The sequence below is a fragment of the Protobothrops mucrosquamatus genome, unplaced genomic scaffold, assembly GCF_001527695.2.
Source record: "Protobothrops mucrosquamatus isolate PMUCROS unplaced genomic scaffold, P.Mucros_1.0 scaffold661, whole genome shotgun sequence".
NCBI classification, from domain to species: domain Eukaryota; kingdom Metazoa; phylum Chordata; class Lepidosauria; order Squamata; family Viperidae; genus Protobothrops; species Protobothrops mucrosquamatus.
The window spans coordinates 184074-211811 of NW_015386950.1; the positions used below are offsets into that span (position 1 = coordinate 184074).

The window sequence follows — 27738 nt, forward strand, 5'->3', positions numbered from 1 at the left end:
TAGTTCAACAAAAGTAGAGGACTGAAGGCCAGTGAGGCTTTTATTTACACTACAGTAACACAAAGTTGAAATATTGCACTACATTTACATCATATAATAATATTTTACATGTTGTGTAATAATAGTGACTGTCAGTAGATGGAGTGCATTGTTTGTAAAAGTTAGGTTTAGGAAAGGTCTGAGGGGATGGGAGAAAAACCTAGGTAAAAAAGAATGTATTTTGACTTTGCTTTGGCAGTTATTAGATTGCACTAAAATTCACAAGGCCTGATAATGTGCAATCTGAAAAAATATTTTTAAATAGTATAAATACAGTGATAATTTGATATGTTCATTCAATATTGTTTCTTAATGACATAATCCATGTCATTGATTACATAAGTAGCATTTTTGGAATTACATTTTTCTATTTTGACATCAGTCTATTATTTCTTTCAAATATTAAGATATACTGTAATAAATTATGATGCAAATTATGATGCAAACCAACCATCCCCAAGCATCTCCAACATGCTATTGGCAAGCTCAACTTGAAGTTGAACAGATCTGGAAAACACTAATCTGAATAAAAAACATAATGCAAATGTCAAACAACGAAGCAAGTATTAGTTTTTCAGCATCATTTCTAGATTTGACCTTCCAACATGAATACTAGTTGTTACAAAGCAGGCAAAAGAAGATGGAGGTGAGTCGCAGAAAAAGCACATTCTTTGCTTATTCTTTGCATAATAAAAGATATGAAATATTTGGTCAGAATTTCCCAACCTGGAAGGCATATGAATGGAGTACTTGTTTAATACCTTGGTAGAATACCATTTTGTGAAATTACCGTAAATTTAAATTAATTTAAAACCTGTCAATTTCCAATGATACTACTGTAGCAATTTAGTGAGCTTTTGAAATAAAAACTGAGGAAGAAAAACTTTCCAGTAATAATTCCAGAACTACTCAGAAACCACCATTCCTACTGTCCCTATATTTTGCTAGCAATGTAACATTTTCAGAGGACATTTCAGAGAAGGACTGAAAAATCTAAACTGTTTTTACTGAAAATCTCCCAGATTAAAATGGAAGATGCATCCTATTGTACTCTCTCTACTCCCTAGCAACTGTAGATGGGCAATCCAACTCTATGCAAATGTATTCCAAAGAATCTGATGGGCTTTCTATCTAACTTTAAACTACAAGTTGATGAGGGTTGGGGACTTGTTTAATGACTTATACATTGAAAGTGTATAATAACTATAATTTTCTATCATTTGTGTGAGATTCAAAAGAAATATCAAATTGAAAATTCATGTATTTTCAATGGAGAAATAGAAATTATGCTGCTTTCAACAACTGAATATTTTATTAAATTAAGAAAGCTTCAGGCATATTCTGATTTTACATACCGTATTATTATTGAGAGAAGTGAAATAAGACACTGCATGCCAACAAGGAGATGCATTTGTTTGTAGATGTGTGAGCAGTTAATATACATACTTAAAGATTTTGTTTTCATTTCTGCATCCATGCAGCCTGCCAGCAGCTTAGTGAATTTTGTTTTGCTTTTCTTTTTAGAAAATATGCAAGTTTCTCTTCTTTCATTGCCTTGAAAAACCTAAAAGTTCAAGACTAAATTTGGTCATGCAGCACTTCAAGATTCCCTGGAATGTCCTCAAGTTTCAAACTCCTCTGATAGACATTAGCTCCACCTCTTGTCTTGTATGATTGGCTTTGCTCTGCTTGGCTAAACTGTTATTACTTTTCATTGGCCAGTTTCTCTACATCTGCATAGTCATTATAATCCAAGCTGTAAAAGGGGTTTGGTTTCTTACATATAACATTTCAACACCTCTACAGTACCAGAAAAAAGAACTTGGTTTTGCAGAAATCCCAACTTTTTTTAAGCTTGCTTTTTAATATATACACAAATACATAAAGATACACATATAACAGTGAACTCGTGCAACCTGCCAAGATGTCTAAAGTAGCAAAATACCGACGGCAAGTCAGTGAAGATCCAGATATTGACAACTTACTATCCACTTTGTCTCCAGAGGAGATGGAGGAGCTAGAAAAAGAGCTAGATGCATCTGATACAGATGGGAGCATTCCGGTAGACTTCGAGCAGAGAGATAAAACTGACAAGCAATTGAGTGGCAAGTGCAGTCGAGAGGAAACACTCAGCTACTCTGAAAAGGAGACCAAGAAATTTATGCCAAAGGAACAGTCAACGGATGTAAGTTGCTCTTTGGGAAAGGTGCATTGGTATAAGGGGAGGTGGAGTAATGCTAGCTGTAAACTATGGCTAGAATTATAGTTTGCTAAATTAAAACACCATATTTTAGGGGGGGTTTGCAATGTGAAAACCTAGTCAGAAAGTCAAAAGGAAAAGATTGCTTTTCCATGGTAAGATGCAACCTATATCCTGTTTTTCATAAACTTGATCAGTGTAATCAAGTTTACTGAGCTGCATTAAGATATATATATTTATTGCTTTTTGTAGTCACAAATATTTTCCTAAAGTTTTACCGAATACAACAGTGAATGGATTTACACTTCCTACTAAATCATATTTGTTTCATCATGTTTATTGAGTCAATCACAATGATTAAGTTCATTTACTATGTAAAGTCAAAATGATACCACGTTATTAACATGAGTAAATGCTGTCACAGAGCAGTTTTTTAGTTTCTTGAAGTTGGAGATAATTGTCTCATGTAGGGAAGTGAAAGTTGTTCCCTGTTAGGTTGGGCTGAAGCCCCAAAACTGTTTCTGTTCTAGTTTTCTAATATTGGGGGTCCAGTCTTAATGCTTCTGTGGCTGTGCAAGTGATATCTGAGAGCTTGGTTGCTGCAAGAGATAAGATGGAGAAAGTCAACCCACAATGAAAGCCATCATTTACTTTAATGATGAATTGTTGCACAAGCTTGAATAGTCTTGTGCCACAATGGTAAGCCTTAAAGTATGATTTGAAAACCACAAAACTAGGTTTATATGTCACTCTAAGTCAGAATCAAACAAATCACAATATGGATTGGTGGCATGAGTTAACCCAATGATTAGGATTTGTTAAGGCATGGTTTATAGTTTAGCATGTTGGGCATGCTAAATGTCCGAATATTCTGACATTTAATAAACTATTATTAAACATTTAATAAACTATTATTAAACATTTAATAAACTATTATTAAACAAATCCAACCACTATTTTACTCTCTTTGTCTTTTACAGCAGCTAACATCAAAACACTATAAGGGATGTGTTTACATAGTATGCAAAGCCAAAATGTATTTTAATTGTTTGAGGTTTAGCATTTCATGTGAATCCCATTGTTTAAAAAACCATGGGGTAGAGTGATAATACCATTCCCAATCCTTTTGAAGTCTAGGAAAAAGTGAGATAAGTACCCGTATGATTCTACAATATGTTTATTATAGATTTATGGTTTAGTAAATAGCTTGCATTTTCACACCACCTGAAAATAAGCTGCCACATGGTCTGGGTTCATACCAATAGACAAATGCATTTTAGAGTAGCGTTTTGTTCAAGCCCAGCCTATATGTCATGCCACCTAACAAGGAATGATGGGAGGTAAGCTCTATACTATGTTTATAAATGTACCAAATCATATTTTGTTTACCTATGACAACTATGTAAATCACAGTTGACTAAATTCTTTCAAAACAGTCACCATACAGTAGCTTATTAACCATACATTTTTACTTAGCTTTTTACGTAAACCCAGGCTTTTGTTATGTTCCTTGAGAGGTGAGGCTAGATCAGAAGACTTTGTCTTGCCTGCAGCAACCACACTTGCTTACCAGCAATAAGTATAAATGTAGATGGGGAGGAGCTGAATCTATCCAGTACTAAGAGATCCCTTGGGGAAACAAGAACCTTAACTTGCAACAAGCAAGGCTGGTTCTGTCCATAAGCATAATGAAGCAGAAGCTTCAGGTGGTGGACTAGAAACACAAGTCCAAATGGAACAAGCTAAAAAAAATATATCTAAGGACAGCTTATGTTTTTTGCTTGAGGCACAGAATATGTTGTCAATATATGTATTCTGAGCCACAAACTTGCCAACCATGTGTTAATCTAACATAGTTTGAATTCATCCCACATGTTAATAATTCAATGAAAACTTAAAAAACTGGGATAATTTCATATCCATGGTTTGTTAAACCATTAGTTAGTGCATTGGTTGAACATAATGTTTATATATATTCTTTCTTCCTTATGATATCTATCAAACTGACCACAAGCTTAACAAGTTAGCCCCAACAGGACAGGCTCATCTTTTAATTTCAAGGAATGGCCAGCAAGCTGCCAAGTTTGGAGAACAAACCTTCACTCTCACTAATTGATATTGCTTAGCCTCTGGCACCTGAAATGTCTGGTTTTGATCACTCCCCAAATTTGTACATTTAATCCCTGAAAATATTATTGCAGTTCTTGAATATCTTTTTCATGTTTTCTCTTTCCCTTATACCTATATATTTAGGCTGTCTTTGCGTTACACATTGAGCCACAAATTAGCCTCATTTTAAAAGTTGTACAATCTCCTCTGGTGTGGCTAGTGCTGTTTGAAATCAGATTAGCTGAATAAATCATGTTTGAGTTAACCAAGGGAAAACATATAATGAGAATACAACAATAGATGCATACACCAAATGATGAAAAAGAAATAGGCTGTATACTTTGGCTCAGATATAAATGCCTAGACCTGCAAAGTTCTACCAGCAAGTGGGTGAGTGGATGCAGCTGTCACCAAGTAAAATTTGGCAGAGGGATAGGAAGAACAACTTCTTTGCAGATGGTATGGGTTTTTTCCCCCTTAAGCATGATACAAGGAATACAATTTGGTTGACTTCTTCCAAAAGCACGTTAAAATCTCAGCATTTATCAGAAATACAGTATGTAAAAATGTTTTCCCTTTATTTCTCTAAAATCTGCTAGAATGTTAACATATTTTGGAAAGCTTATCTCATTACAGCTCTATTTTACTTTGACTTATTGCCATGTTTGCATAATACGCTAAGTTACCATACTTGGTGAAAGGGATCACGCCTTCTTCCAGTTTCACTACACATCTTCCCATTCCCACAGCTCTTTAACCAAAGACCGAGGCTTACCGATGATTTGGTATATTACACAAATGTAAAGTAACAACACTAGTTAGCAGGAACTGGGAAGATAATTTCAAAATTAGTTCTTGCTAACAACCTCTCTCAACTCAAGTGTTTATGGGAGGGGGAACTTAAAAAATATGCATGCCAGTTTATTTTATTTTTTTCGTGCTGGCTGATTGGAAAGAGGGTTAGGACAATAATAGCAGACATTATGGTATTTCAACAGAATGATCTTTCTTGAAGATCATTTTTCTGTCTCATCCTAGAGATCATTAGGAAGCATCTTGAACTTGAAAGTTGGTGAAAACAAAAGGAAACAAGCAGGAAGCAAAGTAGACCATGCATTTGCCCTTCAGAACTTGTAATTCGCTAAGCTGAACTGGAGCTATGTATGCTATGTGTTATGTATGCCATGTATTATAGCTAACAAGTGGCTTGATTTTGCCATTTCAGGAAGCAGTGGTAATAATATGTTCTTTAAGCTTTTAGTATCCAGAGGTTAGTGAATGATCTTTGCTTTGGTGAGTCACAAGCTCTTTGATTCTTGCATAGGAAACACTCCAGAAAGCTTTAGACTTGCATAGATTTATGGCATGTTTCTCTTTATTTCAATCTTATCTAGCCTGGTGACTGGGCATTAAGGATTTGGTGCCCCCAACACATCTAGGGGCCACCAACTAGACTGCTTTATTTGTTGGTGAACAGTTATTTTCTGTGTAGATTAAAGGACACAGGAGTAATTTTTTGCAAATTAGGAATCAAAGGCTCTATATGGGTTTATTCATGGAGTTCATAGTTGCATGTTCTAAATATTGCTATAATAAGACATAAGTAATTTTAGAAAAAATAAATAAAATATGCAATGTTTTCCTCATAGATAATTTGAATGCTATGGAGGATTTACATTTCTCTCACAACATAAAACCTTTTCTCTGGAGCAGGACTTTTTAATTACTATACAAGTACACAAGTAGTTCAATCTTAATGAAAGATTTAGACCAGGGCTGTCAAACTGCCGGCCCGCGGGCCAGTTTCATCATACCGGAGCTGCACCCACCCCATTGCCGGCAATGGCGAAAAAGCTCCGATACGTCGCGCGACGTCACGAGTTTTACATGCCTGATTTAGACATTGTGGCCAAGAATTAGCTTCCACTTAATGGCTGAAGCACTGTAGAACCTTTTGACAAATGGAGAAAATGGACATCTGTGAACATCTTTTGATTAACAAATCCAAATTACCTCATGTCACTTATTTTGTTTTTTACATTATATAGGGAAGGATATGCAGAGTCAGAGTATAACAAAATATATAGCTTTCTCAAGCTAAGATAAAGACAGATCTCTTTTAACACATGTTAAAACACTGTTCAGCATCAGGCCTCTTTGAGTGAGTATTGCTATCTTACTTAGTCTGAAATTCTGTTCTGTAATGTTGAACTGTGGGAAACAAAGCTAGTTGGCCAGTGGTCAAACTCTCTACTGTTGTAAATCTGGTCTTTTAGATCATCTTACAGTAAACTGATATTGCTGAGCTGACTTTCTTCTTTTTCTGTCTCTAGGGAGAAAGAGAAAAAAAATCCTGTTTATTCCTTTTCTTTTCCACGGCTTGTTAGTAACAGATGGATTAACACATCTGAAAGCAGCAGTAGGAAGGCTACAAGGGCCAAGTTTGTTATGACACCACATAGCTCTTCACCATATGGGGAGAACAAATCACTTGATCCCAGAAGTTCTCTACATTCTTTCATAAGGAAAGACTGATGGCTTTTCATTCTCATGTTTCATTATGTCGTTCCAGAATGCACAATGCAATTGAAACTGTTAAGAGAATTGACATTCTATATAAGTAACTTTATTTGTTTGTTGTCTTGTTTTCAGGAATTTAACACAGCATACTCTGTACTCTGCCCTCGTATTTTTCCCTATGACAACCACCCTGTAAAATAATTGGGCTGAGAAAAAGGGGACTGGCCCCAAAACCGCCCACACCCAGCTTCTGTGCTAAGTGTGGACTAGAATCTAAATCTTTCCAGTACCAATCCAACCCTTAACCGCTATTAATACACTAACTCCCATTTTATAATAATTTTCTCAAGGCTGAGAGCATTTCTATAAGATGCTACCAATTTGCTTACATAAGCAATCATCTGATATCTGTGCAGATATTGTGCTTAAATTTAACTTCTTACTGCTGCAGTTACAAGACTTTGTGCAAATAGAGAATTTCTAAGCTGCAATTGTCTCGGCGGCAGCAGCAGCACTGCAATGCAATGCTGGTTTTAAATGAGTAGTCCAAACAGGTCTTTGGAGGGGACATCTGGCATACTTCATCTTCCTGCTCTTGCCAACTTGCGAGGAACAGGAAGCCAGATGCAAAACCTTTAGCTTAGTAACCTTTATTATATTTGATTTTTTGGAAGTGTGAGGGGTTTAATTTTCAGCATAAAACTGAATGTAGAGTATTCTGTTACTGACCTACAGATTGGCACAGGGTGGTTAAGACATCTCAGCCAGAAAATTCAGTTATAGATTCTGTATGGACATAATGGTATCAGAGGTGCCCATAGCATCCTGATCACTTTAATATTTCATACAAATTTGTCAATTTGTTCCATTTCAAATAAGAAGTTAGTAAGTTTGATGAAGAAAAGGCTGGTCTTCTGAAGGTGCTCTAAAATCAGTCCTGAGTGGTATGAATCTGATCAAGACTGAAACTTTAATGACATTATTTTTTTATTTTCCCCAGTTATATGCTATTGCTTACACAGATATACACCAGTTATAAAGAAGCAGAAATAATACCTGAGACAGTTTTATTAGTACTTGATTATTTAAGCTTCTATCATGGTAATCTGAAGTCTTGAACATATCAACTAGATTTTATTGCCTTAAGGGAATGCAACCTTGTGATTAAATTCAGAGCCATGTGGATTATTTTGCATACAGTAGGTAATTAGTGTAGAAAAATAGTACTAGAAATATGTAAGATAAATGTTGATACTGTACAAAATTATGCTGTAATAACAGCAAGGAAAGCAGTTTAAGATGAGATTCAATATGCATGTAGCTATCTTCTAAACTGTTGCACAGCCACTTATTTTTAATTCATGTTAATTTCTCTTTATTCCAAATAATTTGATTCCTCTGCCAACAGTCAACTCTATGTCTGTCCTACAAAAGCTAGACTTTAAAAGTGGGATTAGATAAATTAGTGGAGGCATAGCAGATCTATCAACAGTTAGTAGTCATGATAGTTATAAATGGCATTGCCAAGTTCAGAGACATTATATCTCTGAATAGCAGTTGCTGGAAATAAGGAATTGAGTGCCTGACCATTAAGCCTCTATAGCACAACCAACACAAGCTATGAAAAAAGATAACACTAACACATTAAAAACATCTCAGAAAACAAGTAACAAACTACTACAAGCACACAGCATCACCGTAGCACACAAAGCAACTAAACCTCTAAATTAAACCAAAGACCCAGTAGCCGAAGAAAAAACAGGAGTCATCTACAACATACATAATAAAAGACTGTAATCAGGTGGGTTGAGTTGAAAGACAACATCTAGATCATAATGAGCTCTACAGCTGAAAAAGAGGGTGACTTCTTAGATCTCCTGGCCAACATACTTTTACCAAGCAACATCCCTACTGGTTTCTAATACGTCTCAACGCATTTTCACTTAATATTGACAGCTTTTTCAGTACAAGCAATTAGCTGTCAAAGTAGAAGATAAAGCAGATTCTACAGATTGGAGTAGGCATATATTTTTGTTCCTTATTTCAAGTAATCTCTGTTGGATTTATGACCAGCTTAATTTGTCTAAGCTTAAAATTTTAGTTATCAATTGGTTCAAACCATAAAACCTCTGGAGCAAATATGGGCATGAATCTGATGAACCTTGTACTATTTGTCTAAGCTTTAAATTTTAGTTATCAATTGGTTCAAACCATAAAACTTCTGGAGCATATATGGGCATGAATCTGATGAACCTTGTACTGTTCAGAGAAAAAAAGAAGGTTCTATCCTGAATCTCAAAACTAAGTTATATTTAGAAGTATTCTAACCAGATAGCATGTCACCTTTTTCTCTGAATGTTAAGATAACCATAGGTGCCTAGTAAGTTGTCTATAAACAACCCAAAATAGAAATGAGTGTCCCTATGATACTTTCGCACTCAAGGAGCCAAAAAGAATCAGCTCAGAAGGCATTAGTTAACCTTTATTTTCTGTTCCTACCAAAAGGTCAAAACCCAGTTTCAGGCGAGCATCATTCTATAATTGTGGAAAATTGCCAGCCTATACAAAAAGCCATAACTGCAAATAAACCTCATACCAAACTACATATTTCTGTTATTTGCATATAACAAAACCCCAGTGGCTGTTTCTTGGGGACATCTGTCGCAACTGAAAGAACAAAAATTTCATACTTTCCCATCCAACTGCTTTTCCCTTTCCCTGCTTGCGCCTTAGATTCCAAATACATATAGTCATTCAGTTGATACTCAGCATGACTTAGTTATTAAAGTCTTAACCTGTTACATAAATGAAGAACATGGTTTGTATGCACGGTAACCCATACTTAATTAAACTATGGTTTACTATTAATGCAATTATCTGGGTTTGCACAAATATACTGAACCACAAATTAGCCAACCACATTTTAGTCTAGTGCATTGGTTGATAATGCCATCAACAGGGCCATTTCACCATGTTTCTACAAACACACCTCCATGGTGCAATTCAGGCAGTAGAATAAAATGCTGCATTCTTATTCTGCCCTGTACTTGAATTCCTATTCATTGAGATGTCAAAGTGCCAGCCAGAACACCATATGGTCAAAGAGAAGGCAGGCTGTGAACTGCACGCAGGGAGGCAAATATTGTCTCTCTCTTGCCTTTTTTTTAATCTTTTCCAGATGAGCTCTCATAAGTATTCCTAAGAATGCTATCCAAATTTGTCCATGGTAATACTATGCTTTGGGGTCATCAGTAGTACTGTGAGATGTGGACATTACGTTCTTTCTGTCTTCCATGTAACTATTTAATGGACTAGCTTAAAATAATGCTTGGAGAAAGAAAGACCAAGACTTGCATAAAGTAGAACTGTATTGAATGGCTATTCTTCATCTCCCTCCTTATCAAGCATGTAGTAAATCCACTCATCATTTTTAAGGAACATGTCCTCATGATGTCAACTCTGTCTTATCCCCAGCCTGCTATGGAGACAACTTAGAATTATTTTTAGTTCCAGTACGAAAATGGTATTCTTCAGATACAAAACTTGCCATAGGACTAAGAATTCCTTGGTCTCAAGTCTAGGGATTATATAATCAGGGCCAGAGATCTATCCACTTCTTATTGGCCTCCTAAAGTCTGCTGAGATCATGGCCTCTCTCTCTTCAGGTTGCTGGCCACTGTTATTTTATTTGTCTTTATTTATTTGTATTTTTTCTGAGAAGGTTTGGGAGCAAAGTCAATTTACTATTAGCTCTGTTGCTTTATATGCATTTTCTCTTGAATAACTACAGCTCCACTGGGCTTCTGGGCAGGTAGTTTTTTCACTGGTGGGAACTCTGACTTCACCCTGCTCTTCAGAGTTCTTTTCCTCTTGCCTTAGCATGGTTCTCTAGGTTAACTGTTGGGGTGTGAGGATAATTGAAGGTCAGTTTCACATTGCTTTTGAAGGATTGAAGGCAGTAACAACATGGAAGTGCCTTTAAATTGCACAGCTCTTGTATCTTTTAAAGTCTCTGTGACAAAGGCAAACCAGATCATTATTTCAGAAGTGCACATATGTAAATTTAAAAGGAACATGGGAAAAAGTCTAAGTTGGCTCTAAAGAGTCCTGACAAATCAATCCACCACAGTACTGCTGTTAAGGAAATCCAGAGTTCTTTAAACTTGGGGGGTAGGGGGCTGGGAGATATAACAATGCAGTCCAGGAATAGTAAGTAATAGATATTGTGCCAGATGGATCCACTCTTCTAACTGCATTCTGCAGTTCAGAAAAATTGATATTGTTCACTGCTGCTTTCTAGCTATTGATATAGAGGTGGAAATTGAGGGACTAGTCCTCTCCAAAAAAAAGATACTTGATTAGAAGCCAAGGAATGCTGAGTATCATTTGGAAAGAAAAAAATGAGGAAGATGAAGGATGAAATTATGCATTTTGGAGGAGCACATAGCTGGATAGATATGTTCCCATGCAGGAGCATTCCTTTTTCAAAGGTGTGAATATACCTGGACAATTTGTTGGAAGTCTCACTTGAACGTATTTATTTTTCCTTATAATAAAAATGTGGGAGCCAGAATTGCCTTAGAGTTGGATCTAGAACATAGGTGTCAAACTCGCCACGTCACGTGACATGTCATGACATATCACAACATTTTTTGCATTGCTGGGGTGGGCACTGTCTCTGTATGATGCAACCAGCCCATGGGCCAGTAGTTTGACATCCCTGATCTAGAACATTAACTTTAAAAATCACAATTCCAAAGAATGAACTAAATCCTTTCTAGGTATATAAATCAGAGGAGTCAGGAAAAGGCTTCTTTTGACTTCCACAACTTCTTATGCTCTCATGTTGAACAACCTCAATAGCATCTCTGACTGTTGATGAAATGGCAGACAAAGTTAATTTGCTGTTGCCAACGTTACACTGTGTCTGACCAAAAAATCCAAAGACATGAGTCAACTGCAGCTTGGGAATTGCCTTGCTCTGGTAAAAAGGGCGATAAAAGGAAGCTTCACAAAGAAAATGTAGAACTAAGGCATCTGAACTGCTAGCAACAACATACAGATCTGAAATCTGCTATTAGTCAAAAGTTAAAGTTGCCTTCAAGTCAGATTTGACCCTTGATTTTCTTCGCAGTGATAGGAAAGTGGTTTGCCATTCTTTTTTTTCTTTTCTTTTTTTGCAAATTTTGTATTTGTTTTTATTTTTCTGTCTGTTCTACAGTTCAGACATTTTGGTTTAATTAGTTCTAGGTGCCCTTATATCCCCCATAGCATCTCTGGGCTTCAAATCCAAAGCCCTATTCTATCACAGTCCATGTGCGGATAGAACAAAAGTTGCACGTTTTGCTGAACATATTATTTTTGTGTGTAAATGCAACAGATTGTATGTAAATGCACCGTATTTAAATGTTCACTTTGCATGTTATTACAGTGAATCATAATAGGTATTTATTGAAGATAAGAAACAAGATAGCTGCTAGATGTTGCACATATGGTATCCCAAAAGTGCTTGTGGGGCATGCCTTTTCTACATGGTATTGAATCCAGGATTCTGCATACTATATTTCCTGATCACAGCACCTGAATGATTTACAGGGTGTAACTGAGTATCACTCAACATTTTATGACATGTTGACACCTTTCAGTTGAAAGAAGTAGACAGCAGTATGTAGAAAGCTGACACTACATGTATAACCTTTTTGCATTTGGTACTAGCTGATCTATTATGAGAGCATATAGCAATAGCAATAGCATTTAGACTTACCGGTATATACTGCCCCATAGCATTTTATAGCGCTCTCTGAGCGGTTTACAATGTAAGCATTATTTGCATATTGCCCCCAACAATGTGGGTCCTCGTTTTACCAACCTCAGAAGGATGGAAGGATGAATCAACCTGGAGCCCTGTCGGGATCAAAAGCCAGGCTGTGGGCAGAGTTTGCCTGCAATACTGCACTTTAACCACTGCACCACTAGGGCTCTATTTTTGACAGTCCTTTTGTACATGACTTCTCATGGAGTCCAATAAATTCTAAACATTATTTTTTGTTGCATATAGAGTCAATACATTCTAAAAAAAAATTTGTGGTTGTATAAGTTGTAATTTGAGGTCCATTGACACTCTTGCTTTAGAACTTAATATAATCTCCCTTTGTCTAGGCAATATAGGAACCTCTAATTTTTTTATCCAAGCATCTGCATATCAAATTGATTTATTGATAACAAATATTTATAAAAAGCTAATAGTAGGTTTTTGGTTTTAAGGGATTTAACAAGTTTTTCTAGCATTTCAGATGTCTCAGAAGCTGAAAATGCTGCTGATCCAAGCAATATCATTAACAAATATTGTAGCTGTAAATGGTGCCATTTACACACCTGATAAATAATATTTATCTCTTAGCAGTGTATGCTAAAACTTCATCAATCAGTTGAGCCATAGTCAATATCCCCACTTTCATCCAATTTTTCAATATCACTATCTTTTTCCCCAAATCTTTTTTTTTGGGGGGGGGGCAATAGATTCCATATCTTCCAAACTGATGCAATTGTTTCCAGAAATACTAGAGTTTTAATGTACATAGAACCTAACACCCGTCCATCCAATGCCCAAATCAGAAAATTAATACCAGTTGTTGGCTTTCAATATGTAATACTTGACAATAGATAAGCATGATAATACAGCTTCAGATTTGAGAAACCAAATCCTCCCTCATTAACTGGTAATTGTATTTTGTGTAAAATATGTTCATAATCAAAGAATCCCATTAAAACTTTCTAAAGAAAGAATTTATTTTCTGAAAATATTTTCCAGATATATGAATGGGAATTCTTTTCAAAGTATGAATTAATCTAGGAATAATATTCATTTTGAGAGCATTCATCTTTTTCCATAGAGTGAGGTTTAATCATTCCCATCTATTAATATCTGAAGAAACCTCTCTCTATATATTTTATTTCTATTACATATAACTGAGTTTTGATATACACACATATCTAAATGCTTATTGAATTTGGTACAAATATGGAATTGATATTAAATAGATTAATGGGTAAGCAAATTTTCATCAAATGACATCAGTTCCAATAGTGTATCCTGCTATTTTACTGAAGGCATCTATCATTTGCATCAACACTGCCATAGTAATGTGAGGTTTCGAAATAAACAAAAGACAAAAGAATGTCATTTGCAAATAGAATGTCATTTGCATTTGTATTCAACTATTATGCATTACTCCATATATTGTCTAATAGTACAGGCCAAGGTTGTAATAATATAATATAATATAATACCGTGATCCATTTTATGAATTCCAGAGGAAATCTGAATCTGTTTAGTACAGCAAGCGTATACGGTTTACATACCTTGTCAAATGTTTTTTTAACCATTTAATGTTAAAATTACAAATTTGTCTTTATGTAAGTCTATTAAATCTACAACTACAGCTAGTCCTTAACCTACAACTGGCTGCTTAGCAACCATTTGAAGTTACAAAAGACTTTGAGAAAGCTAATTACAATCCAGATTTGAAGTTCCAGTGTCCGCCCCTCCCATGATCACATGACTTCATTTTGGGCGTTCAGCAATTGGTCTGCATTTATGGCAGTTTGCAACACCCTACAGTCATGTGATCGCATTTACGACGTTTTTGCTGGAAACTGTTCTTTACGTCTGGTTTCTGGCAAACCCACTTCATATTGAATAATGGATTCACTTAACAACGGCAGCATTCAGTTAATGATTACTGCAAAAAAGGTCAGGCAAGGTAACATGGTGACCCACTTTACAACTGTCACAACTTACAACCAAAAGTGCAGGCTCAGAGTCAAAGGTTGAGGACCACCTATAACTAGTAAGTCTTGGGTATCATCTAGATAAAAAACAAGGAGGCTGTCTCTGATATTCAAAATGAAAAACACCTATCTGCTTTTATTACCAATAGGTACACTTAAAATGAAAATATTCCAAGGAATGTCGGAAAGTGCAGATACAATGCCATCTTGGCAGAAGTTATGTTGAGAAGTGACTCTGTAAGTCACTGGAAGTAGATACAAGTGTTTTCCCCAGAACTGCATTACACAGTTCATAAACTGCAGTATTTTGTTCTTCCTGAAATCCAGTTTTGCTAAAAGCCTCTTCTCTGTTTAGCTAATATTTAATCTGAAAAGCACCCGATTGAAGAAGCTGATATTCTTTATGCAGATTACTGCTTGAAGGCTATACAGTATGAACTTTCTTTCATAGATTTTGGTCTGAGGAGCCAGATACATATTTAAATTTCCTCAGTTTTAATTTCTAATACAAGAAAGAATGATAGATACAGCACACATAATCCAAAGCTCTTTGGGGCCCTCAATCATTTTTAAGAATATAAAAAGAGCCTAAGACTCACATGTTTGAGAACTGCTGCATTAGTGCTGGACCCTTCAAAGCAAAAGGGAGCTGCACTGGAGTTACTGAAACTATCCTCGGTGAGCTGATAAACTGATTCCGGCCAAGTTACGCAGCCCTGTGGGATAAACTGTGCATTTCTCATAGATGGGTATTTTCTCTCTCTCTCTTTATCATGCAGTGTACACCTAATCTTTAGGAAAAAATTATATGCTGTGTGAAATGTATGGTTTGCATGATAGGAATCCCTGAGCAGAGGGAAAAGTTTTAAAACCACTTCCCCTAAAACAGGGGTAGGCAACCTTGGCTCTTTTATGACTTGTGGACTTCAACTCTCAGAATTCCTGAGCCAGCTTAGCAGTACCTTAAAAATCCTCAAGAAGAGTTTTGTTTTAAATCCATTGGCACCAATGAAGTATTTTGTTTTGTTTTTAACATCCTCAGGAGGAAGAAAAAATGTTGGAAAACATGGCTGGAGGAAAGAGTTAAAGTATTTCCTTTGCAAGAGGCGATATCAGTTGGGATCAATGATTAAGTTTAAGCGTCATACTATATCCTAATGTCCTAGTTTGGTCTGGTTGCATGAACCCAGCTGCTGTGATTGGTAAAGCATGATTTATGCCTATTCAATAAACCATTGTCACGCAAAACATGATTAGCATGATGTGTCAATCCAATCATAGTTTTTATTCATGCTTATTAGAAAACAGGTATTATTAACTTTTGACTGCCAACAAGTTCTTGAAACAAATTCATTATTTATATTCTTTTCCAACTTCTGCAAAGTTTTGCAGCTCTTTTAAATATGTTTATTGGTATAAGCTAATAATATCTAAATCATTTGTTCTCTGGGTCCAAATCCAGCAGAGTGGCTGCACTTGAAGAAGACCAAGGCAGAATTAATGCATCATTGTTTAGATTCCAAAACAAGACATTTCCAAAGTTGCCTTTTCCTTTTAAGGGAACATTGCAGTGGAGTAAAGTTCAGCAAATTGCCAGCAATGACCAACAGCCCTTGCTTTCGTATGTAAGGAGAAACTAGCTCCATTTTAGTTTGTCAAAACATTTGTGATTAATCCTAAAGGACTGCTTCTTTTTAAAGAAAGTGCATGGGCAAAGAATGGAAAGTTTGTGCCAAGAGCTATAAAACATGGTGAACCTGGAAGACATTTTCTGCATACACAACATGGCATCACATTTAGGATTGCAAACATGAACAGGGCTTCAAAATTATAATTCTGGGTTGTTTATAAATGGACCAGATTTAAAAGCAACAAAGATTGGCATCCTTCAATCTTTAAGTATTTAGATGGCCTAGGAACCCAGCTTGTTAGAACAATAGTTATATTTGTTCATTCATTCATTTAACTTATATACTACTAACTCCTACAGGATCCCCTGTAGTTAATGGTGCTGAACAGATTAAACAAACTTCTATAATAAATGTCCTTAAAACAGAAACATTACAAATTAAACAAAATCAGCCATAATAAGAACTTAATAATACATACATTCAGATTAAATGGTATCAGTCAGCCTACTAATGCTTCATTGGAAGAGCTGAGTTTAAACATTCCTGAAGGTCAAAATTACATTTGCAAAACAAATTTATCCATCTATTAATCTCTTTCTCTATTCAACAATTGTGGAATTATGTACAGATATTAAAAACAAATCCCAATACTTGCCAGGATTTTAATGGGGTCAAATAATAATTGGAAAGCAGAAACCAAAGAGGAGCTGAATTCTAAAATTGCTTATATCAACCAGTGATCAAAGAAAGAGAAAAGAACAAATGACCTGAAAAAACGGAAAACTAACTCCATTAGGTAATTGTAATTTGTACAATGAAATTCTCATAGGACAGTCTTGATATGTATCAGTATTTTATCAATTTAAAATAATGCAGGAAGTCATCTCAAAATATAATCTTATTCTTAGATTAATCTTAATCACATTTATTTTATCCCCTAAACTCAAAGGAATTCTAGACAATTTATCTGGGTTTTCTTTCATTTATATCATAATGGGTAAGTTCTGATTTACTGTTTGAGATTTCTTAGGGATTTTTATATCAATCTTATTCTTTTCAAAAGCATTGATACCACAGTGGCATGATATGGTAATGAAATAAGATGTTCTAACATACTTTAACTCAGATCATCTTCTAGAGGAATTTTATGTTCTTTCCCCTACTCTAGTAGTGTTACTATTTACAGGCATTCTAATTATATAGACCAGAAATTTAAAATAATGGCGAAAAGAGGTTCAAAGTTTAAGAAAAGTAAAATAAGTCAAAATGTGCTTCAGAAACTTCCAAGAAGGTTTTCTCAGCATGAAAAAAAACACTACAATGGCTGAATCAATACCATGTAACTATTTCTTTCCTTGCTTTGGGCAATGCACTGTTGATGGCAAGACAGGTCTTGAATAGCCAAGACTCCTTGCAGCTTAATTACCGGTATTTAACAAAAAACACACATTTCTGGGTTCACACATTGTACCATATGATAATGTTAGCTGACAATGGAATGGATAGTCAAGGTGAAGCTGTATGTATTGATAGGTTATGTTGACACAATCAATCAGCCTACCACAACGTTATGGTCCAGTGTATCATGTGAATTTAGAAAACTAGGTTGAGGAAACCAGAGCTAAATAAAAAGTATAACACTGTTACTGCCTTTTTTCTTTTTTCTTGAGTGACAATGAGGCTTGGACTGCAAATTGATGAGAGGAAGAAAAGGATGGTGGTGTAATGTAACACTAGGCTACATTTGAGCTTCAAATATGTAAATAACCATTAGGTAGCAGCAAAGGGAGGAAAAAAAATATTTAGTGATCCTCTTGGTGTTTTACTTCAGATCTAGTAGCCCTTCTGAAAGGTAAATGAGATCATAAACTGTCTACCCTGGAATATTTTGTTTGTTTGTATTCCTAACTACGAAGAGCAACTCTAGATATTTACAGTGCAAATAAGTCCAAGTAATCTCAAACTAATTACAGAAACTCTTGTTTTCCAAAAACGGAACTTGCTTATTTCGGTATATAAACAATAACTTAAGGCAAACTCTGTTGAATCATGTAATCTGTTATTTCAACTTCTTTAGAACAGATGGCCTTTTCTGTACATTTTCTTGAACAAGAAGGTAGAGAATCACTGACTCCTGCTAATGCCAAAAATGAAAATCCATATAAGCCTGGGAGATTAAACTCGAATACTTTGGCTAAGCTATTCTTACATGGGAATGGACAACCAGATGTTATATTTTAATATACCTCAATTCCACTCCAAAGGGCAAGTTTATTGAACAGAGAATTTGGCTTAATCCATCCTAAACAACTATCTTATGAGAGTTCTCTCTAATTTTTAACAGAAATAGCAAAACACAATATAAGTTCATTAATGGAAAATAGTACTTTATTTGCTGATTCTTTTAACAAAATAATGATTCGTATGAATCTCTTTGTATTGTGCAATTTACGTGCCTGGTTCATGGGCAACACTGGCAAGTTTTAACATTCCTCTGTTTTCCAACTACCCCTCTCATCATTTTAGTTTTTGTTTAACATTCATTAAGCAGCACAGTAGTTTTGCAGAAATATGAATACAATATGCCAGTGGTTCTTAAACAGGAGATAATTAACCCAAGGGGTTAATTTGGGCAAATCCTGTGGGTAATGTATAATTGCTTCTTTGTGAGTCAAGGATCCGGTTTGGGACTGCCACGAGACTCGAGACTCTTGTATAAAATAACAGAGTCTGGGTGTAAAGGAATTATTCTAAATTGGGGGAAAAAGGTTAATTGTGTCAAACAATTGAAGAACCACAGCAATATGCAATAAATAAATGGTGTGGAAAATGTCTCTGTAAAGATTATTGAGTTGTGGGGATTTTTCTCAATTCTCCATTATTCAACTTGCATTTTCAGTCATATTACCAGTATACACTGATGAACAGGTCTTCTGAGAAGCATTTGCCACCTTCCCTGTCTTATTTTACAAACAAATGAAATGAAGCTATATTATGTAATCCAAAGCAGCTGATATTACAGTGACAGCTGTAATTCTAGTAAATGAAGGCAAACATATGTGATCCAGGGTAATGTTGCTGGATCTAATCTGGGTCAGGCACCAGGACCAGAGTTTTAGTCTTCTGAGCTTTCAGACCTGTGTTGGAGCCCATCTTCATAAACCTCAGAAGACAAAATCTCTGGTCTAGTCTTCTAAGCTTTTCGACATGTGGTGGAGCCCATCCTCTTGAGAATGGGCTACCAGCACACGTCTAAAAGCTCGGAAGACTAAACCTCTGGTCCTGGTGACTGACCCAGATTGGATCTGTAATTCTAGTGCCAGACTCAATTCCCATTTACCAAACTGGCTAAACTCATTTTGTACTCTATCTATTCATTTGGTCTTTGTGGGGGGGGAAGTTCCACTTATAAAACTGTTCAAAGAAAGGATGCATACTGTGTGATTAATTGTGCTTCTGCTCACAGTTCTGGCTGCCATGGTAAAAAGCAGAAAATGCAGGTAGCAGTACCAATGGACAAAGTAAAACAGTAGGATCAGAAGGCTCCATAGTTTGATAGTGATGCCCCTTGAGCTCATAAAGTCTTTGGCAGGTGATCAACATGTTATTTTTCCAATTTTAAAACACACTCCGGATTAGTCACAACATTCTTGACTGATGCCAATTATGTATTTTGGCCCAGCTCTTTATGGTTGTGGAACATTACGCTCATTTGAGGGGGTACCTTATGCCCAAGTAGTTTGGTCTAAGGATCAAAATAGAACACAGCTTGTGCGGCTGCATTTCCTCAGTTATATCGAGTTCAAAATGGCATTCGGCAGGCCAAGGCAGTTTATAAGAGGAAGATTGAAGATCATTTTCATAACAATGATGTGAGGCAGGTGTGGCAGGGGATCCAACAAATCACCAACTATAGACCCAATAACATCACTCCTGTTGACAGGGATGCTTCATTGGCAGAGGAGCTGAATCATTTCTTTGCCCGATTCCAAGTGAAGCCACCAGAGACAGGTGTACCACAGCTACTAGTCCACCACAGCCCTCCCCTCACCGTGGAGGAGCATGAGGTGAGGAGTACCATGAGAGCTGTGGACTCAAGGAAGGCTGCTGGACCTGATGGCATTTCTGGCTGGCTGCTTAAAGACTACGCAGACTAGTTGGCTAGGGTCTTTACCAAGATTTTTAATCGGTCTCTATCCCAGTCCACTATTCCATCCTGTCTGAAGGCCTCCATCATTGTTCCATTACCAAAGAAGTCCTTTATTAAAAGTCTCAGTGATTACAGACCAGTGGCACTCACCCCTATTATCATGAAGTGTTTTGAAAAACTGGCCCGCAGGCACATCGTGTCCTGCCTCCCATACACACTCGACAGTCACCAGTTTGCATACAGAGCAAAAAGATCCATAGAGGATGCCATAGTGCAGTGGTTCTCAACCTTTTTAATGCCGCAACCCCAACCGGTCGTAAGTCGAGGACTAAACCGGTCGTAAGTCGAGGACTAAACCGATCGTAAGTCAAGGACTACCCAACCGGTCGTAAGTCGAGGACTTTCCCTGCCCGGGAGCGCCGCACATGCGTGGTTCCGCCCCCTGCGCCGGCGTAGCTGGCAAGCGGCAGAGACTGAGCAGGCCGACCACCAGCTGGCCCAGCCCAAGGGAGGTAAGGCACCCGCCAGAAAAGGGGAAAAAAATGGCGGACAAAAAAAATGGCGGACAAAAAAATGGTGGACAGCCTTGCTTGGCAACCCCCATGAAATGGTCGATTGACCCCAAATGGGGTCCCGACCCACAGGTTGAGAACCACTGCCATAGTGGACTGGGATAGAGACCGATTAAAAATCTGAAAGAAACATTTAAAAAACTCAGCAAATATAAGATTTTCAGGACATTTAACTTTTAAAAGAGCAGAAAATTGCTATACAGTATCCATGGAAACTAACGTTAAAGTTACAGTAGAGTTTTAGTGAGAAATGAAATCAAATGTGAATAAACTTGGCAATAGCATATAGACAGACAATAACAAGTCAGAAGTAGCTGTGTTGTCATTGTGGCAACTATTTACACATATAAGCTGAATGCAGATTTAAAGGAAACACCTGCAGAAAATGAAATAAACTAGGATATATTTAATGAGCCTCTCATTCAAAACAACAAATCATTTTCTAAAAATAAGCAACCAAGATGTTAATTAAAAGGAGTGCAGTAGTGTATGCCATGCCATAGATAAAGAATTTGATAATGAAAATGAATCGGGGAAAGTAACCCTAAAAAGCCATAGAATAAAAGGTGAAATGAGACCAAAATATGTCTCATTCCAGAAACAGTGATCAAAACTATATCATAGCAATCAAACTCTGCACTCTCAGGAAAATCACAGCATGAATTTGAGCAGCATTTCAGACATCTTAAATTAAATCCATCAAAGTACTGAAGAAAAGCTTGTCCCCAAGCATTTTACCAAAAACTAACCTAGTTAAGCAGAATATCTTAGATCCTACAAAGGTAATCTTTATGAACATCTACCACCAGCAGCATATCAGGCTCAAAAGTCATTACATATAGTTTGCCCCCTGCTTCAGAATGTGGTTTCATTCCATGGCCATTTTTCAAATATCTTGCCTAAGTATCTTAGCATCTGGTATCCATCATAGTTATATGGGTAGTCCTCGACTTTATAACCAGAATTGGGGTCAGAATTCCTGCTGCTAAGCAAGGAATTGTTAGGTGAGTCGTGCCCAATTTTACAACACTTTTTGCTATGATTGTTAAGTGAATGACTGAGACTAAGTGAATCATGCGGTCATTCAGAGAATCCAGCTTCCCTCATTCCTTCTGCTTGTAGGAAGACAGCTGGGAAGGTCACAAATGGTAATCGCACGACTCCGGGATGCTGCAACCATTAAAAAATACATCCCAGTTGCGAAGCACCTAGATCAGTGATGGCGAACCTTTTAGAGACCCAGTGCCCAAACTGCAACCCAAAACCCACTTATTTATCACCGGGTGCTGTGTGGGCATGGTTGCGGTGGTCATGGCAGGGGCCAGGGCAGTGGGGACCATTCCGTCACCATCTCCGGGACACGGCACACGTGCCCACAAAGAGGGCTCTGTGTGCCGCCTCTGGCACGTATGCCATAGGTTCGCCACCACTGACCTAGATTTTGATCATGTGACCGTGGGGATGCTATGATGGTTATAAGTGTGGGGACTGGTCATAACACACTTTTTAAAGTGCTGTTGTAATTTCAAATGGTTGCTAAACATGGCTGTAAGTCAAAGACCACCTATATCAACTTCTACCTTTCTCCCAATTCATAACTGAGTAGAACTTCAGCATAAAGCATCCCACAATTGCAATAACTGGTACAGTTTTCCCAATAGCTACAAATTCTAGACTTCTGCTGTGTCACTCTGTGCTAACAACACCACTGTTGTATGCAATTTTTATTTTAAATAGGCATCCATATAACTAGTTTAAACTAATATTTGGAAGGGATAATAATATTAGCTCTGGTTTTCATTGACTGGCTGCTGATTTTTATTCTACTAAATCTTTATTACTGCATTTATATCTTGTCTATTTTTCTGTGGGCTCAAGATGCCATGCATAAGATCATTCTCTCTTATCAAGTTTTATTGTTTTTTCTCCCCACTCATAAGGAAGCAAAGAAGAAGAAAGAGGCAAAGATTCTTGAAGCCAAACATAAGGAGCCTTACAGCAGAGATCTGAAAAAAAGTAGAACTCCTGATCTGATAAAGGAAGGGAAAAAAGAAGAACAGGTCCAGAAAACAAATCAGAAGAGAAAGGATGAAACAGACCGCAACAGCAAAATGGGACAAGCCAAAGAGAAAACTGGTAAGGATGAAAAAAGGTTTTCCAGAGAGAAAGAAAAATCCATGGCGGCAGATAAAAGTGTAACCGGTCAAGTGAGAGGGGAAGAAAGGGGTAAACTGCTAAAGAGCAGGTCAGTAGAAGATAAAGGAACACAAGAGAAGGCAGCAGAACACAAGAGAGGGACTGGGTGGGAGAGAAAGACTGAAGATAAAAAAGAATGCGAAAAAATAGGAGAAAGAAGATCAGCTTTAAAACCAGTCTCAAAGAGAGAAGATAAAAGAGAACCCCCCAAAGCAGGAGAAATAAGTTCAACTCCAAAGCCAGGCTCAAAGGTTGACAATGAAGAGAAACTCTTGAAGGATAGCAAAGGAATTCCAGAGACAAATGTCCCAATTTTAGAGCAAGAGGACATGACCCAAGAGCCTCCTGATAGCAGCCCCTCTAAATCTGCAGACAATTCTTCAAGCGAGAGCAAGGAGGATGAAGCCACCAGCATTTTTGATGAACCCTTGGAAAAGATCAAGAATGATGACCCAGAGATGGTAGAAGTTAACATCAACAATTCTGACTGCATCAACAATGAGATCCTGGTACGCTTTGCTGAGGCCTTGGAATTCAACACAGTGGTCAAGGTATTTGCTCTGGCCAACACACGTGCTGATGATCATGTTGCATTTGCCATTGCCATCATGCTAAAGTCCAATAAGACACTGACAAGCGTAAACCTAGATTCCAATCATATCACAGGCAAAGGGATCCTGGCCATCTTTCGTGCACTGCTGCAGAACAAGACTCTGACGGAGCTGCGCTTTCACAATCAGAGACATATTTGTGGAGGGAAGACTGAGATGGAGATAGCTAAGTTGCTGAAAGAGAACACCACATTGCTGAAACTGGGCTACCACTTTGAATTAGCTGGGCCACGCATGACGGTCACAAACCTACTAAGCAGGAATATGGACAAACAGAGACAGAAACGCTTACAAGAGCAGAAACAGGCCCAAGAAAAGATGGAGAAGAAGGACTTCCTTGAGGTGCCAAAGGCAGGATGCTTGTCACCTGCCTCTCCAAAGATTTCTCCAAAACCATCCCCGAAAACTTCCCCAAGGTCTTCCCCTAAAGCCCCTCCTAAGAAAGCTGGTACCCCAGATGCTCCTCCTCCCCCACCCCCACCTCTAGCCCCTCCCCCTGCTCCTCCCTTGATTAATGAAAACCTACGCTTGTCCCTTTCTCCGGCCACTCAGAGGAAGATGGTGGAGAAAGCACTTCCTTCCCAGGAAAAGAATTCCAGAGACCAACTTCTGGATGCAATTCGCTCTAGCAACAAGAAGCAGTTGAAAAAGGTACATCATTACAGCACTAAGTTATAATATGGCTTACTTGGTTTGCCTAATCTTACACATTGACTGAACCTTGTGGTTTATAATCCATATTTTATGCATAGTGTTACATATACCTCTGGCCATAGTTCAACAAGCCAGTTAAAAGAAACAATGGCTTATTGCTACATGTGAATCAAGACACAATCATGGTGGTCATATTGGGAGGCAGCACTTGAGTTATTGCTGGGTTCAGTAAAGCTACCACTTTTGATAATGCTAGTTATTTTGATGCTTACTTGCACATAGTCACCTCACATTTCTGTGTCTAATGATTGGAACATTTCTTCATCGTTTCTGCAAGGGCTACATTCTTTAGGTATTTACTAACATCTCCTGGTGGAGTTTCACACACAAAAGGCCTCCATTTAGCAACTCTGTGGGACTATGGATAGCTAAAGCACCACCTGTGTTTTGTTGTTAGTTGCGAAGTCGTGTCCAACCCATCCTCCAGGTTTTCCTGTCCTCTACCATCTTCTGGAGTCCATTTAAGCTCACTCCTACTGCTTCAGTGACTCCATCCAGCCACCTCATTCTCTGTTGTCCCCTTCTTCTATTGCCCTCAATTTTTCCCATTACCCACCTGTTAAGATCATCTCTTCAGATGCCACTATTTTCTGGAGATAAGACAGATGGCAGTTGAGACATAATGTCAAGATCTTTTAGGTTTCAGCATCTGCCTTTAAAAACACCATTCTCAACAGACAAACCCTTTTTGACAAAGCTATTTCAGGACTAATCTAAATTAAGATGTGCTTTTTAATAATAAAGCTTTCTAAAATAGGAAGGAGCTACAAAGGGATGATGGAAGAGAATGAAAGAGGGGATATTAACATGCCTGTTTCTCTGATAAACTGCTGTAACCTTGAGTTGCTCTTTGGATCTCCCTTAGATGCCTCTAATTTGAGAATTTGTACTAAGTTCATGTCTTATTTTGGCAGGTGGAGGTTCCCAAGTTACTTCAATAGTAAGGAGAGGAATCTTGGACAGAGAAGATTGCCAAGGCTGAATCACTGTGTTTGTCTCTCGGGTGACTGTTTACATGAGAAGAACGCAACAGAGCAACAGCCCGCCCTGTCTTAGTCCCAGATGAACAGTGTTCTCTATGGGATTAATTTGGACAGAAGAATTAGATGGATTGCCAAAAGGCGTTGTTATCAGGAAGAAGTAATATTTATTTTTAGTCCTTTTTAATAACAAAACTTATTTTTCTCCTGAAAAGAAGGGTCTGCAGATATGGTATATTTGGGCTTTTTGTCTAGTTTTCCTTGTGGGAGCTCAGAAAGTAAAGGGGCAAATGTGATCAACCTTGAAGAAGTCTGAATTTGGGGTATCTCTGCTTATCTCATCATTTCCCAGGCAGCAACACTGCAATCGCTTGCCACTAGGAACATATAAAGAGCTACACTGGAACAGCAGCATCATGACAAGGTGTCCAGCATATTGTCGGTACAAGAAGACTGTAAATGAAGCTATGTCACATTTGTGCCCATTGCTGCTCTACTGAAATGGCAATGTCATGTTCTGTTTGGCCTAGAGTACTGTATACTGAAGCAAGAAGGTAGGGGAGAAATTGTGGAGACATAACTCATTGTTCAATGTCTCTGTGATCTCAAGGATTCCATTTCTCTTATAGCAAAAAGCAAAAACAGGTTCTTACAGGCCATGGCTCCTTGGTGGAAAGAAATGGGTGTGCACTTCACCTTTGATTGCTAAAGACTTGTCATGGTGCCATGATGTAGCTGTAAGCAAAGGCAGCTGAATGGACTGCATTACTGCTGGGTCTGGGGCGTTGCTGCTTCTACCTCTGAAGTAAGCAGCAATTTCCCATCTCAGTTTAGAATTTAGAATACTTAATCTTAGAATTCATGTAGGAGAAAAAGAACCAGCTTAGCTGTGAGTGGGAAATAATGAAAAAGGCAAGCAGTCCACACATATAATTACCTGAACTTTGGAAACTCAAATTTGAAAAATTCAGACAGCATCTTTAGGGTTTGAGGCAAACAATCAGTTTGAACTTTACCTAATCAAGTGGGCAATAACTTAAAAGATTACATCAAATATCTCTCAAGACATTTGTTTACTACAGACATGGGAATAAATTTGGGGGCCAGAAGGTTTTTGTAACACTTTCTTAAACTATGCTGATTTATGGAAAGAAACACTCTCAAGGAAGAGACATTGTTTTTGAAATGTCCATCAATAAGCCATGTTACATGGACTGAGAATGCTGTGTGCTCCATCCACTCTACGTCAGCTTCCTTTCCTTGCAATCTCAGTCTTCTTTCCCTCCAAATGAATCTCAATTTCATGAATTATATTTTTAGCATAATGGCTGTTAAATACTTCCTGGTAATATGTGGCTATTTAGCATCCCATGGTGGTTGGATTACATGAGTGTATACACCACCCTCAATAGTCCTGAAGAAAGGAGTACCCATAAAATCAGGGTATGGATGGGATGCTGACAGAATACTGAAGTCAGTCACCAGTAAGTAGTTTTGACATGGCAAATAAACCACAAATGGAATATATGAAGTGATCCTGAGAGTATTCTCCAAAGCACCTGAAGGCAGACTGAGAAGCAATAGATGGAAACTAATCAATCAACCTAGAAATAAAGAGAAATTTCCTGACAAAACAATTAATCAGTGGAATGGCTTGCCTTCAGAAGTTGTGGGTGTTCCATTACTGGAAGTTTTTAAGAAGAGATTGGACAACCATTTGTTTGAAATGATATAGGGCAGGGGATTGGACTAGAAAATCTCTACGTTCCCTTCCGTGTTATTCTGTTATAATAGAAGAACGACAGCAATGTTTTCAGAAAATTGTTGAGTCTGTTTTCAGTCTCAAGAAGTAACCTGTTTTCCTCTCACTGTCTTCCCCCATCTGGCTCTTCTGTTATGTGCTGGCTACACATCCCCATTCGCCGGCCATCCTAAACATGACAGTGTAGCCCAACGCTTCTAGAGGATATCAGGTTTGTGGGATCAGCTCTGAATGAAGTAGATACCATAAACAGCATGAATTGGACAGGGAGCACCAAATACCTGACCTGAAGAAGAGTGTAATAGACAACAATATTAAAGGGACTATTTCCCTCCCCTATGAAGGGTAATGAAGGAAGAGCAACTCCATCAGCAAACCAGTTTAGCTTCCTGGTAGGCTCAATAATTTCCTGTATCTAAATCCAAGTATTGAATTCAACTAATTTCTGGCTTGGGCTGTAAAT

At 37.5% G+C, this 27738-nt stretch overlaps 1 protein-coding gene across 1 annotated transcript; it reads left to right on the forward strand.

The window, feature by feature from the left end:
* Nucleotides 1-1736: 1736 nt before the first annotated feature.
* Nucleotides 1737-25474, forward strand: LMOD1 (leiomodin 1). The gene is made up of 3 exons (XM_015818000.1): nt 1737-2224; nt 22953-24470; nt 25448-25474. Exons 1-3 carry the CDS (start codon nt 1964-1966, stop codon nt 25472-25474), a joined length of 1806 nt encoding a protein of 601 aa, XP_015673486.1. The 5' UTR covers nt 1737-1963.
* The last annotated feature ends 2264 nt before the right edge of the window (nt 25475-27738 follow it).